The 18,770-nt window shown below is 37.5% G+C and overlaps 1 protein-coding gene across 2 annotated transcripts in view; it reads right to left on the bottom strand.

Moving 5' to 3' along the window:
* Stim (stromal interaction molecule) overlaps window positions 1-18,536 on the bottom strand; it is a 51,999-nt gene extending 33,463 nt beyond the window's left edge. For both annotated transcript variants that reach the window (XM_069506214.1, XM_034980773.2), the window contains exon 1: window positions 18,137-18,536. In XM_069506214.1, coding sequence (XP_069362315.1) covers window positions 18,137-18,305 — 169 coding nt within the window. In that variant the 5' untranslated portion in view covers window positions 18,306-18,536. The remainder of the gene's footprint in view (window positions 1-18,136) is intronic.
* Between the last annotated feature and the right edge of the window lie 234 nt (window positions 18,537-18,770).

The raw sequence follows: 18,770 nt of genomic DNA, 5'->3' as shown, positions 1-18,770 counted from the left end.
CTAATTATTAGTTCATGACCACAAATTAATTTTTTTTGTGTGATCTAACCCTAAATTCACGGTTTTCAGATTTTTCCCCAAATGTCAGCTATAAGATCTACCTACCTGCCAAATTTCACGATTCTAGGTCAACGGGAAGTACCCTGTAGGTTTCTTGACAGACAGACAGACAGAGACAGACAACAAAGTGATCCTATAAGGGTTCCGTTTTACCTTTTGGGGTACGGAACCCTAAAAATTAGTTTTAAAGTTACGAGTAATCCTGCTCAAATTTTTCGTAAACAAAACAATTCTCCAGAGAGAATTTTGAGTTATTTTAAATTTTGTGCCGGTCCTAATAATAACACAATGACTGCATCAAGCAGTTTTCGTTTGTTTACAACTGAATGATCCATTGAAGTTGGAGGAATCTAACAAAATTATAATGATTTTTTTGTACGTTAGCTATAGGGAAGTTAGGTACGAAAAGAGAAAACGGTTTATCTATTCGATTTTGAAGATCATTCCTGCCCTTCTGTGAACCCACTTCCAAAAATGTTTTACTAGTTAATTATTAATTTATACTTGATTAATCCAATACCGTGACATACTGACAGACTGGACGATCTTTGTAATGTACAAAATATGTGAATAAATTCGGTTTGTAGAAGCTGCAAGTATTAGTACTAAAGTTCGTAATCTTTTATAGATCTTATTAGATCTTCTCTCCGGACCGGTCGCGGTTTCAACAATTACTTAACGCGGTGTCCTGCGTGAGCGACGAATACGACGCGACGCGACGCGACACGACGACGCGGCGTAATGCGTATATTATGGCAGTCTGCGTCTCGCCGCAGCCATATAGGCCGCAAGCACGGTATGCCGTTGAGTTGATTGCGTTCGTCGCGTTCGCAGAGTCGTCGTCGCGTCGCGCAGTATTCGTCGCTCACGCAGGACACCGCATAATTAATCATAAGTGGCACAAGTTGTTCTACATGGAATAAACATTTACTCAATTTCATTGTGACAAAGATTCGGGTAAATCGATACTATTGTGACTCAGTAGGTACGTGTAGTTATATCCAATTATGTACCTACCTACTTAAGTTTGATAATTAATAGGTTTAGGTTTAGGTTTAAAGACATTTCATTCTCATGAAAAACAAAAAAGTCACTTACATGAGAACTTAATTCTAACAATGAAATTATTTATGATATTCGCCATTTGATTAAGTACTCATTCAATGCATTGGCCGAAGTGATTCGAATGTGAGCAGCTAATTCGGTATGAAATGCATTGAATGAGCCTCAATAGTTCAACAGGTAAAGGAGTGGACTTAAAAACCAAAAGGTCGACGGTTCAAACCCCGCCCGTTGCACTATTGTCGTACCTACTCATAGCACAAGCTTGATGCTTAGTTGGAGAGGAAAGGGGAATATTAGTCATTTAACATGGCTAATATTCTTTTTAAAAACAAAAAAAATGTACATTTTTTTTGTGTGCAGGTATTTTATTATATGTATAGTCTATCTCCTTCATAAGTAAGGGGTTTTCTGCCATAATTTGTTCTAGTTTTGGATAGGACAAGGAAACTGGATCAATAAACTTTGTTACTAAGTAATCATAAACCTCATTTCACACTACGGAACACATTATATTATAGTCCGTAGTCAATATTGTGTGAACAATCCTTTATGATGTTGTAACGCTGAATTTCTTAAAGCGGACGTGACCAAAAATGGTACAGGATTGCAACACTATAGTACCTAACAGAGTAGGTAAGTGATATTATTTGTCCAAAATTAGACACAGTATACGAACAATGGGTTTAGTGGTCATACAAAAAGTTTTTGGAAGTACTTAGGTTTCTACTAACTTAAAGTTCAAGCAAACAAGATAATTAAGTGGCTACTTATTAGATGGTTACTAATGAATGTAATGTGGAATCTCGGATCTATACTATGGTTCAGTAATCAGTCAGACTTTTCTGGATCGAGTTCCATTTACTAAGGGTGACTTTCCATATTAGCTATGGAGCAGAATCACCTGTACGTCGCGTCGTCACTCGTCTGGTGGCACGGTCCTTGAGTCTGTCTTTGCAGACAAACTAAAGGAGGTAACTAGTTCATAATTATGGATACAAAGAGTTTTCAATAGTTTTAAATACATATCAAAAATTGTGGACCGGCAGGATTTGAACCTGCGTCTTCTGGGATCGCGCCCGACGGTACGGTTCGCTTGCTGCCATTGACGAAATTTATGATATTATGTAGCTTAGCGGTCAGAGCGTCGGACGCGATCCAAGGAGATGAGGGTTCGAATCCTGCCGTTCCGAACCCGGCGAACTTCGTACCGCCTAAAAGTCGATTCTTTTATTATTATTTTAATACTTTAAATTTTTCTCTCCGTAAGAACCGTCTTCGTACTTCAAGGAATATTATAAAAAAAGAATTAGCGAAATCAGTTCAGCTATTCTCGAGATTTGCACTTAGCAACACATTCAGCGATTCATTTTTATGTATATTACTAGCTGACACGCCACGGCTTCGCTCGGGTGGAGTTTAGAAAATTGAGGGGGAGGTTGAATTAATTTTTTCTCTCCGTAAGAACCATCCTCGTACTTCAAGGAATATTATAAAAAAGAATTCGGGAAATCGGTTCAGCGGTTCTCGAGATTTGCGATGAGCAACACAATTAGTGATTCATTTTTATATTATAGAAGATAGATTCCCTTGAAGAACACTACAAAAATTATAAAATATAGTTTTCAATAGGTTTTATTTATCACTGTACAGAACTTCCACATAACAACTACGTATTCACATGACTTTCGCACAATAATAATATTAGTACAAGACCTCTTCCCACAAGCAAGACGTGACGGTTTTTCTTGCATATTTCTTTTCCCTTGAATTAAATTCTCATATCGAATATAAAAGTAAAACAATAAATAACGTATTATAACTAACTGACTGCCGAAGGGAGAATCTATTGCGACATGTAATAATAGATTACAATGGAATGTACAATTATAATAACAACTAACAAGTTGGCTGCACGTGCTCGATTAATTACAGAAATTGTCGCGGTAGATAGAGCAGATGTACAATGGCTAGGTAAATACTTAATTTTAAAAAAACACTTAATTCAAATTGAACGCACGGACGGCACAAGAGCATCGAAAGTTGCTGGGTTGCGAAGCTGAAGTAGCAATGGGCAGGGCACATAGTTCGTAAAACCGATAGACGTTGGGGTCTCAGGGTGCTGGAGTGGCGACCTCACACCGCAAGACGCAGCGTTGGAAGACCCCCAACTAGGTGGACGGACGACATCAGACGAGTCGCAGGGAGTCGCTGATACTTACGAAATCCTGGAGCCTAGGGCGGCCAAGACTGCAAATCCGCCACTGGTCTAGCGGTGTGTTGATGATGAATCTGCTTTTGTAATGAACCCATGACAAAAGCAATTGACAAGACCGAATGAATTAAAAAGTATGATCACAGAAACCGACATCGAAACGTACGATCCTTCCATTTAACTTCTCAATTGAGATCAATTATTAGTTATAGCCACGGTTTTACGATCTATAAAACTGTGTTATAGCTGTGTGTCGAAAACTTTGTAACATAACTTTTGTCGTATGTCTACAATGTTAATGCGGAAACAAACTATCGAACAGTAGCTGACGTAATCTTAGACAGTCCTTGAGCACTCGGACGTCCGATAGAATTGGGTATTTGACTACATCAAAAATAAATTATTTCGTGGGTCTTCCAAAATACGTAAAATCCACGTCCTTTGGTGGTTTAAAGTGTAATAACCATTTTAAATTATCGATCAAACTAAAAAAATTGTCAAATACCGTATTCTGGCCCTCTGGATGTTTTTGTCAGCCGAAAACACTCGGATGAGTCGACTAGCCGCGTCCCAAGCGACTGTGCACACCTATATGTCGCGGCTAGCTGTCAGCGGCGGCTTACGGACACGTCCGATAGTTTGTTTCCGTCTTAATTCTTAACTACTCAATAATAACACATAACACAATAATAGTTCAATTAACAATAGCCATTATCATCAATTTATATGCAACGCGACGACCCGCCCAGCTACGCACCGTCTGCAAAAGTATAAAAGATTTTGTAACTATTGAATAATTTAGGTTTCCGTAGTTAGAGGCTTGAGACAAGAAACTTTTCTTGTTTCGTCCAGTCGGTCTGTCCATCATTGCCGTTTTTAAAATAAACTCTAAGAGCTGTAAGCAAAAGCCTAAAAGACATTTTGGTTTACCTCTGCTGTCTCTTCCTACAGTGGATACAAATCTTATTACAGTTCTTGCAATTCACGACAGCGAGTGAACTTTACTCGTGGTTACGTCGTTTACAAAAAAAAAAAAAATTAAACACAAGCATGAGCCACTCGCCCTCGTGAAATGCAAGAACTGTACACTCAATGAATACAATAATGCCATCTATTACTTTCATCTTTACTAGCTGACCCCAGCTTTACTAGTAACGTTTCGGTTAAACCTTGATTGTCAACAAAAGCAATATGAGTTGCATGACAGAAATTATTAATGTTGGATCAAATTTAACTTTAAAAATCTTAGTCAGATTCATACGTATCCGTTACTGACTGTGACTTGTACGATTTTGTCCTACTATCCTGTCCACTTCCAATATACCATCTGTCTACCTTCACATACATAGGTTCTTCAGCTCTAATACGCTTATAAATCTTGGTTATCCTTAAATCATTCATGCGCACTGACCGCTTGTTCTCGTCCAATATCGTAATCCTGACGTGACAATCGCTACCGGCGCAGGAGGAGAGACAATATAGCGTTTATCTTATGTAGCATTACGCGTACATAGTCTAAAACCTATACGTTCTTCAGCTCTAATATGCCTGTCTTGGTTATCCTTAAACCATTCATGCGCACTAACCACTTGTTCTCGCCCAATATCGTAATCTTCACGTGACAATCGCTACCGGCGCGAGAGGAGAGACAATAGAGCATTCATCTTATGTAGCATTATGCGTACGTAATCTAAAATCTATAGGTTCTTCAGCTCTAATATGCCTGTCTTGGTTATCCTTAAACCATTCATGCGCACTAACCACTTGTTCTCGCCCAATATCGTAATCTTCAAGTGACAATCGCTACCGGCGCAAGATGAGAGACAATAGAGCATTCATCTTATGTAGCATTACGCGTACGTAATCTAAAATCTATAGGTTCTTCAGCTTTAATATGCCTGTCTTGGTTATCCTTAAACCATTCATGCGCACTAACCACTTGTTCTCGCCCAATATCGTAATCTTCACGTGACAATCGCTACCGGCGCGAGAGGAGAGACAATAGAGCATTCATCTTATGTAGCATTACGCGTATGTAATCTAAAATCTATAGGTTCTTCAGCTCTAATATGTCTGTCTTGGTTATCCTTAAACCATTCATGCGCACTAACCACTTGTTCTCGCCCAATATCGTAATCTTCACGTGACAATCGCTACCGGCGCGAGAGGAGAGACAATAGAGCATTCATCTTATGTAGCATTACGCGTACGTAATCTAAAATCTATAGGTTCTTTAGCTCTAATATGCCTATCTTGGTTATCCTTAAATTACTCTAACCGCTTGTTCTCGTCGAATATCGTAATCTTCACGTGACAATCGCTACCGGCGCGAGAGAGGCAATAGAGCATTCATCTTATGCAGCATTACGCGCACGTAGTTACCAATTTAGCCATAGGAACAATCGGATCGCCAGCCGCGTGCCAAGCTCCGATGTTTACGTTTATGACAAATCATCCACGCCTTTTATACTTCCACTACATTGATATACAAATACTAAGATGCCATCTAGTTAACTTTTATCCTTACAGCGATCATGCACTCATCCGATCCGAATCCGTGAAAATACGGATATAAAACATATGTCACGACATATGTCATAAGCTACCATACAAAAAAAAGGAACGTATTTTCACGGACTCAGATCGGATGAGTGCATTTAACCGCTGTTAGCCTTATGTAGTCCTATTAGCTCAAACACACTAGGGACATAAAGTTTGACAAAAAATCAGCGTAACTCAATTTACTTATTACTACGGACAACAGTCCGCGGACAGCGCGGAAGACAAAAATTTATTACTTATGAACTGCATCACATAACTCACAAAATGGGCTAGTAGATAGGTACATAGTACGCCAAATAATAAAAAGGTGACGGGCCTCTGGGCAGGTCTATCTTTTCCGATAAGGCTATTTGTAAGCCTTGCTATACATCGTGAACGTAAGAGTGGAAAAAACTATTTAACTGCTCAGAGATAAAGTACGCCCAGGATTTTTTTTTTGGTTTAGGCACGTAATACTTAATAGTAACATTTATGTATAAAGGCTCACTCCGCAAAGACGTATTTAAATGTCAACAACTATCATGAGACGACAAAGTAAGATTCAGCTCGCACAGCGCTGCAGCCTAACATTGAATAAACACATCTCTTTCCATTGCTTTAACTCTAACCTGTTTATATCTAATTTCTCTCTTTTATAAGAGATAAAAGCCGTCGAAGGGAACCACCGCAGTGGGTATATTTGGAGCCTCCATAGTCAAGAAAAATGCCTTTTGGGTCACTCCAGTGTCAATTTTGAACTTATTTAATTTAATTATTTTGATGGTTCAACCAACCCATGTACCTAGATACTATGTACTAGAAAAATAATAGGTACACGACTAATAAATCTACCAAAATAGTGACCTGATATAAATAAAATAAATAAAATAAAATACCTGATATACTTAGGTACTTAATAAAATATGCAAAAAATTACGTCTTCATTTTCAATGTTAATATATTTTAAACGAACATAATCAGTGACATTAATTATCATGATTAATTAATAATGCGCGCGTCGCAAATTGATAACTACCGCCATAACGAGCACTAATTTAATCATTTAAAAAATTAAAACTGTAGTTATTGTGTTAAATTCTCACTACTAAGAAAAATGTTAACAGAATGAATGCTTTTAAGAACTTGTAAAAATCGATTCGATATAATATTTTCAAGTTTTGACTCTGAACATTTTTTTACACGTGTCTTTGCCCTCTATCTTGGGTGACGTATATCAGTGTTCAACAACAATATGGTGCAAGCGATTGATCAAACTCAAGGTGGTGGCACAATCGGCCATTTGCTGAAAGTGATTAGTATTGACATTGATTACGTGTCAGTATAGACTATAGATAGTTACTTAGGTACCTATAAATAGCCGGATGATGTTATTTTTACGAGGTTCTTGAGATTATCTACATTAAATAAGTATGTCGTGGCTAATTATGTTGTACAAAATCTCTAAATTAAATTGACAGTTTTTAAGTCTAGCGCTATCCTTTTCCGCATGGAGCAATATGAAAGGGATTGAGAACTGCCATTTTAGTTTTATTTTGAAACTAGTTACAAGAGACAAAAGAGAATAGTCAAAAGAGACACATCATCGTCATCATCAGCGTGTCGACGTCCACTGTTGGACATAGGCCTTCCCTAATGAGCGTCACCACCACATGTGAAGGAAGACACACTTCTCAGTTATTACCACTAGTGGCTACCTCTCGTGGAAATTTCGAAAAATCCAGTATTATTTCTTGCCTACATTATAAAGGGAACCTCTGCGCAAAATTTTACCTTTCTTAGTCCAAGAGTTTGGCTTTGAGCTGGGTGTTGTTGAGTCAATCAGTGAGTGAGTCAGGACTTTTCTTTTTATTCAAATGTGTGCCATAACTATAATTACATCTAGCAAAATGTATAGTTCCTGAATTAACTGATCACTAACATCCGATTCTTGGAAACGCCAACGTCCGTCGCCCGTATCGCGGACAAATAATGCGTTATCGTCTATTATTGTCATATTGTTACTCTGTCCCACTCAGTACTAACTGGTACTATAGCTGCTCAGGATAAAATAAGTGAAAGCGTAAAGTGTATTTTCAGAATTATATTCTCAGAAATATATATTTACTAATTCCACTATACTTCCACACATTACGGAGAATAAATTAAATCAAGTAAATTATTATCGGCTTGTAGCCACCACAAGCCATTTTTAGTATGTAGGAAAATGTAATACGATATCCTACCTCCTAGAGGAGTGCGATTCTTTTTAGACGACTGCATGACTAAATGGGAAATGTTGTTTCTTAAGCTCTAAAACCGTTTTAGCGTGTTTCAGAAATCTCCGAGATATTATCCGAAGAACGCACTAGAATTTTCCTTGCACTACTAGTTAGAATTTCCACATCTTCGTCAACCACGTAGACGAAACCTCAGTCTTCGCAGGAAAGGAAGTTTATAAAAAAAAGATCAGCCTATTATTTCAACGTAAAGCCATATATAAAACAATTCTCCTCTAAAAGTTGGGTTCCCCAAGCAGATTTTTAAAGAAATGCTAGGAGGTTACGTTCATAACTGGAGTTAGGTAGCTTAATTAATGTTCTTAAGGTGAGCATTTTCGCGAAGGCTTGGCCATTTAATACAATCCCCAGATATTTCAAGAATGGGTGCCAGTATATTTACAAGTAGGTAGCAAATATTAGCTCAAATTAAGCAAACACGAATCAATTCTTCGTAACGGAAAAGTCCAACGGCGCGGCGCGGCGGAGTGTGAATAACTATAATAGGTATAATAAGCTTTATCAAAACACACCGCGCGGTGGAAATTGTACGGTAGGATGTCACACAACATGGGGTTATTCAAGGGGCGGACCAATAAATTCCTGAAAGGCTGGCAACGCATTGGCCATTCCTCAGGTACTGCAAAAGTTCATAGGCGGCGATAATTACTTATAACATCAGGTGATCCGCCTGTTCGTTTGCTCGTTATTTTTATGTTTAAAAAACGTGGAAATGTCACACTGAAGCGCGCTTATGCCTGAACTATATTGAAACATGGAAATATTATGAAGAGGTTAAAATTCACAATGCAACGAGCTACTACAGTGTCATGAAGTTAATAAGAAGTGAAGTGAAGAAGTATCGCTCACCTTGGATTATTATAACTGCTAGGGCTGAGAATTGAGATCGCTACTTTGACCAAGCTAAGACACAAATAAAACAAAACAGATTATGTCGAGAAAAATTTTCTTTTCGTTTTACTGTCCCAGATCTAAGCAAAGTATGTACCTGATTTAAGTCCAAGAGACTTGTTGGACTATTTTCTGTCGCGTCCTATCGTCACGCGGTGTTTGTGTCCAACCCTTTAGCGCCTATTATTAGTTATCGCACTCCAGTTAATTCAGGGTAAACATCAACAGGCTGGCCTGTTTACCTTGATGAGATAAAAAGATCGTACTATCAACATTTCAGTTCTCTGTGTATTTTTAAAATTCAGGAACGTTTATTTTTACTTAGTCCAAACATAACCGTATTTTTTTTAATTTGAACCGTTTGTTTGCGAACATGAGTGAGTGTGCACTCTTTATTCCCTCACTAATGCAGGACGGCAATCCGACGGCTATACATACTCTCCGAGGCACGGGGCTCAGAGCGCTAGCTTCCCAACTCTGGGCTTCTACTGAGAATTTTTAGAAGTAAACATCGAGAAACTCCAATAACGTTTTAGTGGTACTTATTTTACTAAGTAAACGCATATGGGCGCTAACTATTCTTTATCAAACTCACAGTTGATACAGAGTGAATAAAGACAACAGATATCTAAGTGTACAGATGTTGTTCATACATCGCGAAATATCAGTTTCGGTTGACAGTGCAATGACCACATCTTTGAATTTGTCATGTCATATGCTTACCTCACGCGCCGCGGCTTCGTTCGGTAAAAATATAAATCCTTTTTTATTCCCTATCCCATAAGAATTTCGAAAAATATTCCTTGTAAAGAGAACCTCTGAGCGTCAGCTTTTTAGATCCAAGGGTTGGGCTTGGGCGTTGACGAGTCAGTTAGTGAGTCAAAAGTTTTATTTTTTATATATTTAGAAGATGATACATAAAGATATATACAAAAGGTATGGCAAAGCTAAGATGCAACGATAGTATCACTTTTAATTCCAAATATCTTTATATATAAACTAGCTTATGCTCGCGACTTCGTCCGCGTGGACTACACAATTTCAAAACCCTATTTCACCCCCTTAGGAGTTGAATTTTCAAAAATCCTTTCTTAACGGATGCCTACGTCATAATAGCTATCTGAATTAGAGGTGTCAAAAAATAATGTACCTAATAAATTTATTAAATATATAAATGTATTCAAGATATTCGTTTTTAGATTAAAACAAAATTGAATACAATATATAATAAGTAGTGAAAATTTGAGAAAATCCTTCCTAAAAAATAACTCAGGCGTTCGATCTTTGATACGCCGCGCGCGGCGCGACCGAGCGACGATATTAGAATAAAATATATTAGGTAGGTACAGCTGAATACAAATATCGTCGCGATTCGATGGTGAATAATTATTACATCGAATTTTCGTATTGGCCTGTTACATGTTGACTGTGATGATACGAGTATGCGGCTAGTATTTTTATCATTTTGTTTGTTTCGTAATAAATTTTGAATGCAGTTTTATTTATTTGTGAACTTGAGTGTCGATAAATATTTAATGCGAATAATTGTAATGTAGATTAGGCAAAATAATGTAGATTAGGTACATTTTTGTGTTGTGATAGATTTGTGTCGCGCGTTAATAATACCTATTATAGTAGATTTGTTCTTTTTGGAAATACTTGCGTCATTTTATAAATCGTATGAGAAAATGTTTTTCAAAGTGTAGGTATTATCATACATTTAAGTATTATAGGTAATAGGTTAGGTACGTGAAGTGGTATTGTTCTTTTTAGAAATCATCATCATCATTTTATAATTCGTATGATAATAAATATGTAGAAATGTATGATAATAAATATAGTAGTTACCTACTAAAAAGATTTTTTTATAGGTAACTAGGTAAACTTACCTACCTATTGTATTGTAGGTATCTACTTGACATAGCTTTATCGTTCTACTTGTTTTTATTTTTACATACATAGGTAGGTACTAGGTACTGTATTCCGCGACAGGTTGAGATGCCAATCGGGGTATGAGGCGGGGGTGACACCCCGCACACCCGCACGTCACCCTCGCTCGCCCGCACTGGGTTAGCACAGGGGCCGTGCGGGTGTGCGGGGCATTCCCTCCCCGATTGCCATTTCGATCTGTCGCGAAGGTATGGATTGGGTACCTATTAAGAGTAAAATTTAAAATTTAAATCAATCGAGTTAAATACAAGCTATACCCTAGTTCTCGACCTTATTGACGGTTATGAGAAAGTTGTTTTTTGTCATATTCTTGTTCAGTAGGTATCATTCATAGATTGTTAAAATGTTGTTCCCTATGTCAATAAGGTCGGAAATCGCTTGCACCCATTTATATGCTTGCGCCTCATGGTGAAATCAGTGCATGCAAATCTCGACCTTATTGACGGTTATGAGAAAGTTGTTTTTTGTCATATTCTTGCTCAGTATTATTCATAGATTGCTAAAATGCTGTTTTCTGACGTATGTCAATAAGGTCGAAAATCGATTGCACCCATTTTTCTGCTTGCGCCTCACGGTTCAAGCAATTTTTTTTTTTGTAACAAAATAATGTAACGTTAATAATTATTAAATATTTGTCTGTAACACGTGATAATATTGTGATACACACATGAACCTGTATTTGACACCTCTAATCTGAATGCCAAATTTCAGCCCGATCCGTCCAGTAGTTTGAGCTGTGCGTTGATAGATCAGTCAGTCAGTCAGTCAGTCATTCAGTCAGTCAGTCAGTCAGTCACCTTTTCCTTTTATATATATATATAGATTTCAAAGTCCTGACTGACTGACTGACAATCAACGCACAGCCTAAACCGCTGGTCCTAGAGACATGAAATTTGGAAGGTGTATTCTTAGTTATCCACTAAGAAAGGATGTTTTTGAAACTCCATCCCTAAGTGGGTTAAATAGGGGTTGGAAGTCTATGTGAAAGTCCTATGTTTAAGAAGTTAGAAATGTGAAAATCGTCATTTAGGTATTCTGGGTTCTGTACCTCAAGGTGACACGCAAGTGAGGCCTTTTGCAGCGGGAAACCAGAAATTTTACGCGGACGAAGTCGCGGGCAACTGCTAGTAAGTAATCGATAAAAATAGAAGTCCAAACTCATGACATCCTCATACATCTATAGTCAGATAAGAAGCTAATCGGCGCTATTCCTTATCAAACTCCAGTTGAGACGGGGTAAATAGAGATAACAGATAAGCTATCAAAGTGTACAGACGTTTTCATACATCTCAAAACGTCAGAGATTCGGTAGACGGTGCCGTGAGTCACCGAACGTCAAGACTCAAGATCAATGGCAGACCGCGGTTTCCTACAAACTATTTTAGAACACATCTTGAGGATTTCTAACACGTGATAATATCAGCATGCAATTTGAAATAATTTGGAGCACCTCGTGTCTCTAATTTGGTCTCTTTCTATATGTTTTTCTAAAACTTTCATTCGTTTGAGCAGCCACTTTAAGCCAGCCAATTTAACTTGAGGCAAACTGAGGATGAGAGATGAGGGGCGGGAGGAGTAACTTCATAGTATCTCATGGTCTCGTGACAATTCATGCTCATGTTCCTTACTAACTTAAAGCTTCGCTAACAAAAACGCACGGAATTGAGAACCTACTCCTTTATGGGAATCGGTTAAAAAAGACGTGCGTGCCAACTCCGGCTCAAGATCTTTATCATCATCATCATCATCATCATCAACCCATCGCCGGCTCACGGCACAGCACGGGTCTCCTGACTCCTCTCAGAGTGTGAAGGCCATGTGCGAATTGGTAGACTTCACACACCTTTCAGAACATTGTGGAGAACTCTCAGGGATGTAGGTTTCCTCATGATGTTTTCCTTCACCGTTAAAACAAGTGATATTTAACTACTTATAAGGCCCATAACTCCGAAAAGTTAGACTTGCGAGCCTGGGATCGAACTCCCGACCTCCGATTAGAAGGAGGACGTCCTAACCACTAGGTTATCAAGTCTTTGTACTAGGTTACAACTAAGTGAATAGTTACAAGGCTTCGAAGTTGGAACCTATTATAGTAAGTAAAGTAAAAGTAAAATATGCTTTATTGCACACCAAAACCAAAACAATAGACATATAACAATGATAGCATGTACAATAGGCGGCCTTATCGCTAAAATAGCGATCTCTTCCAGGCAACCTTAGGGTAGAGGATATTATAAAAATTATTAAAGAAAGCGGAAGGGGTGTAAAATATACTTAAGCCACTTCCGCTGCGCTGTCGCGCTTCTCTTCTATTCACCAAATATATATTGATAAATCGTCTGCTGCGCAGGTACAAGTTCAGTGTTTTTTTAAAGAAACTTACTGTATAACTGTATAAGTCGCATCTAATTGTAACATTCCTCAGTCAATACATCTTCGAGTCTCGAGAGCATGTTCTCATAACTACGAGCAATTTGTTTTGAGTGGTATCAATTTAAAGGCAATGAGGCACGACTCGAAACGATTCAGTAATCTATGACAAGTCGACGTACAACTAGTACACAGGACGTCAAGTTTTGCCGGCACTACTTTTTATCGGATCCTGCAAAACCGGATAATGGGTTCAAACGATTCAGATCTAAAGTCTATTGTTAATAACTAGTCGACATACTAGTTCACGGGGCGTCAAGTTTTGTTGGATCCTGCAAAACCAGACAGTGTGTTCTAACGATTCAGATCTAGACTAGACTAGCCGACGTGCTAGTGTTCACAGGGCCTCAAGTTTTGTCGGATCTTGCAAAACAGGATAGTGTTTACCGGTATCATCGGCGCCGGTGATCTCCCCGCCCGCGGCCGCCATCCGTCCGAATTACCGGTTCTGGTTTTTTGCGGCATTCTTGATCCGAGCTTGTGTGAACACATATGTATGGAAATACTGTTATCTACCACTAAATCGGATAACTCTAGCAGGGTCCGTTTTTTGCCGGATCCTGCAATCGTATGCTTGTGTGAACGCGTGGATTGTTAATACTGTTGCGACTAAATCAAATCATACAAAAACAGTTCCTGCAAATAATCGGATGTGTCTGTGTGAACGTATACCGGTAGTTATGATGCATTTGCGTGTTTTGATCTTGAAATGAGTTCCACATTAACGCAACTCTAGGGCTAATGATTTTAAATGACAAACTACGAGGTGGATTTTTCGTCTCGAAAATAACTGCGTAGTTACTAGTAAAGTATTACAATTTGCAGAATTTATAGTCGTTTGTTCCTGCATATGAAAGCGGTTGTAAAATTTAAAATTCTTCTTTGAAGATTTCTTTTAGCGCGCCACAAACTCATGATAATTTTGTTGGAAATTAAGCTTTTCAGCTAGTCTTAACTACATGACAGTAAATCTTCATGAAAGCAAATCTTTTCATAACCAATCATCAAAAGATGGTTTAAAAATTTGCATAAGTTCAAATGATAAATTTTGTACATGTAGTATTTGTACAGGAAAATGTCGTAATCGGTGATTTCGCAAATTTCCTAATTCATGAAATCCCGGAAAAAGCTCCCGTTTAACCTAAGAGGTTGTAACTTTTTTTAATGGGCTACGCCCTTCACGCCCTACGCCAGAAGAGTCGTTTCACCGCCCTTTCATTCGGCTTCACCTATTTGGCTTCGTAGGCTCGTTTTATACAGGACCTTCGTGAGCTTCTGGCTTTGCGCTTACATAAACACTATGGGGTACATTAGTGTTTTGCCATTTCAGTAGTTTTGTTTAGTGAAATGAGTAATCAATAAAACTGTGGTATTCGGCTTCTTCCGGTATTTCGTAATATCCATAGAAAACTTACTAAATGTCTGATTTCATCTTGCCCTGCAGCACTTATGCTAGGAATTTCTACAATTTACAACTAGTGGGGTTTGTGTTGTAACTTGTATCTATGACCTTCTGGATTTTAGTTTGTCATCTAATTGCTATTGTTGAGCTATTGAGGCTTGGCTGGTACAAGAGATGCATGGTTTAGGTAAGTACCTATTTAACCATTTAAGAAGTAACAGCAAAACATGAACAAGGCATGTAGTGTACATACTATTCAGAAGTCTTTTCGAGCTAGACAGTGTTTAAAATAGGTTTTCTAGTGTTGTTACTTGTTACCTTTTCTTTCATATTAGATGATGCCTGCGATTTCGTCGGCGTAAGTTTCGGTTTTTGAAAATCCAGTGGGAATTCTTTCATTTTCTGGGACAAAAGTGGCCTATATTCTTAGGCCGGGATGAATGAAAGCTAGCAGACAGACAGACAGACACACTTTTGCATTTAAAATATTAGTATGGACAGTAAGAGTGACAGCAACAGATTCAAAAGGTTTTGTGGTAACAACCACCCTCAATTTCACCCTCACCACCTGGGACCTGGGTGCCTGGTGCACTTAACCACCAGTTGTGCTAGATTATTTTTTCCATGAACATGCAAACTGTGGAATCAACTCCCTTCCCTTATAACAGAGTTGTTCAAGGAGTGGACCAAAACATTCTTGAAAGGCCAGCAACGTATTGGCGGTTTCTCTGGTGCTGCAAATGTTCATGCGTGGCAGTAATCACTTAACATCAGGTGACCTGATTGCACGTTTCTCACTATTTTAATTTTAAAAAGAAACACACAGAACAACATAATTTGAATAACAGTTCAAGACACAATAGTCTCAAGTCAAGGACTGCATTCAACCTTGACTATCAACAGCGAATAGGAAAAATCTGTTCTATTCATAATTTGGAAACAAAAATATTGTTCTTCAATAAGAGTTAATGTTGTGACTCTCAAACTCAAAACAGCTATAAATAAAGTAAGTATAATAAAAATACAATTTTAAGCATTATTGAATTAAATACTTTATTCAGTTTTATTCAAATTGTTTTGATGTACAGTTGTAAGTTACGACTTACGGCCGAAATTAATAAGCTATCCATCCACGATTTGCTCTACTAAAGATACAAATTTGGCATAAACTCCATTCAAGCTACCACAAATCTCTATCCTTAGTAGGGCAAATCGTGGATAGATAGCTTATTAATTACGGCCGTTAGTAAGTAAGAAAAAATTGAAGAAGTGCTAGTTGGATTCCCACATGAAGGGTTTTGTACTATCACACAAGAAATAGCACTCAAATTTTTTCATGTTGGCCATGTTTAAATTTTTATCATTTGTTTTTATAGCGGCAATAGAAACTTTCACTTCTGTGAAAATTTCAACTCTGTACATATAACAGTTTTCAAAATATAATCCGCAGACAGATGGACAGACAGAGGGACAGAGGAGGCTTAGTAATAGGGTCGCAACTCCAAAAAGTATCACAACATTAAAACAACTTTTTGTATTAACTCTTAAACAGTAACTTAACAGACGAAACTGATGAGTTAGGTATTTCACTTTGTTTATCTACAGTTACACATGATTGTATAAGGTCACAAACATCCAATTTATTTAACAATGCTTCTTTATTTTTAGTTCATCCAAGGTTTCAATTATGTACTATAAAGTAGGTACTAACTATGGATGTATGTTTTTAAGGAAAATCCTTCAAATATTGGAAAAAAAACCAATACTTTAATAGTACTCACTTCAATTTTTTAACTTTTTTTTAAGTTACATATTTCATAGATCATAATGACTCACATAAACTACAGCACTACATTAAAGTATGCTATTATAAATTAAGCTTTGAGTTTAACTATGGATATACAACCAAACTGAGTTTATCACACTGTGATTATTGCAATGAAGATGATGTAAATGGCTGAATTTAAAGATTTATTGTTAAAGCTATACTTTAGCCAATAATTGAGTGTTGACCAATCAGAACTGAGAAGTGATCGTGATTATCACAATATTGTAGTGCAGCAATAGAGCAACAAATTGACCCGACTTTTTGCATAGACATAGTAAAAGACCTGTAGACTGTTGAGTATATATTATAATATACATATATATATAATAGGCTTTTTTTCTTGCCACAAGTATGAAATCATGAGCATCATCTATGTAAAAGAAAAAGCTGACTGACTGACTTACTGATTGATTTATCAATGCACAGCTCAAACTACTGGACGGATTGGGCTGAAATTTGGCATGCAAATTATAACCTAGACATTATACATATCTCACAGCTGGCTTTACTCACGTGTTTAGTTGATGTTAGCCCGGCAATTTCAAACCCATCCAGGGTCCATCCACCCGCAAACTGAGTCCCTTTGAAAAAGAACCCCGGATGGGTTCAAACTAGTCAGGCTAACGTCGACTTAGCACGTGAGTAAAGTCAGGTGTGAGATATGTATAATGGAAATCACTCACGATAGTTGAAATGCTAAAATATAACGTGGACATCTGCTAAGTAAGGATTTTTTAAAATTTAACCCCTAAGGAGGTAAAATAGAGGTTTGAAATTTGTGTTGTCCACATAGATAAAGTTGCTCGCATAGGCTAGTCTAGTATAAAGTAAATAAAAGATAAAGGTTTGACTATAAAAGGATATTCCCACACTAACTATGTAGGTACATGAGTTTGGAGTAACATGTGTTTCCTATTTTTGGAGCATGCTCATTAACAAAAATGTGCTATTATGCTATTAATGTTTGCCTATAATTAACATCTGCCTAAGATAGAAATAACAAAGTGGATTTATATCTGAATAAACTTATGCTCGCGACTTCAACCTCGTGGACTACACAAATTTCAAACCACTATTTCACTCCCTTTCGGGTTGAATTTTCAATAATTCCTTTTTTTAGTTTAATTATTTTATCACCTACTTAAATTATTTAGGGATGAAAATAATTTTGTATGCTTCCAGCTTTTTAGATTTATAGTAAAAAATAGTATTAACAAGGCCTTAGGTATTGTGTAAACCAATAAATTCTCAATTTGTGGAGCAGGGACAGACAGCTTCTCGTATATCCAGTTAAGGCGCACAGATGTTTTAAGGTCATTGCTATAACCTATGCCAATACTTTGCAATAATAATTAAAACTTTTTGTTAAAACTCCGTGTGATATTTTTTGGCTTGGAAGCGATTTTATGAGGGACGTCAACAGGTGTCATGAGCCAACAAACTAACCGACGAATACTTACTGAGTTCATTTGAGGCTGCAGCGGCCGAATCGCTCATGAACGAGCCGCTTCGCACCATTGGCCCCCATTGCGCCCTCCGACCTTCTCTGGACTCTGTCCTCTCCCCATCGTCCGCTCGACACAGGTGAAGACCAAATACGCACCAATATAACACAAAACCGATACGCATCGTGATAATTCAATGACACTAAAACTAATGCATAAATTGCTCACGATAATGAAACAACACGGCCACTACACTGCACGCTATACACATCCTAAAATACCAATTATGTAGAGGATTTTTCTATTACCTAAATCCACATCACACGGCCACAAAATAAAAAACTACAAATTTATCACAGCAGAACTCAGACGTCAGAAAGAAAATTTTTAACAAGGTCAACGTCAAATAAGTTTGACGTAGCATTTCAATGGCAGCATTGAGTTTTCTGCACAGATTAAATAAGTTTCTGGACAGATAATTATTTTCTGTACATTTTGTCTTTGGTTTATATTATGATTTCAAACTCTGTGCCATGCGTTCGGATACATTTATCGTACTTGGTTTTACTTTTATTAAAAAAAACACAAGAGTTTGTTGTTAATCACTTTGATTGAGAGCACTATGGCTTGATATTACAAGTTTACAAAT

This window comes from Maniola hyperantus, chromosome 22 (assembly GCF_902806685.2).
Source record: "Maniola hyperantus chromosome 22, iAphHyp1.2, whole genome shotgun sequence".
Lineage (NCBI taxonomy): Eukaryota > Metazoa > Arthropoda > Insecta > Lepidoptera > Nymphalidae > Maniola > Maniola hyperantus.
This window is presented reverse-complemented; position numbering and strand designations above follow the sequence as displayed.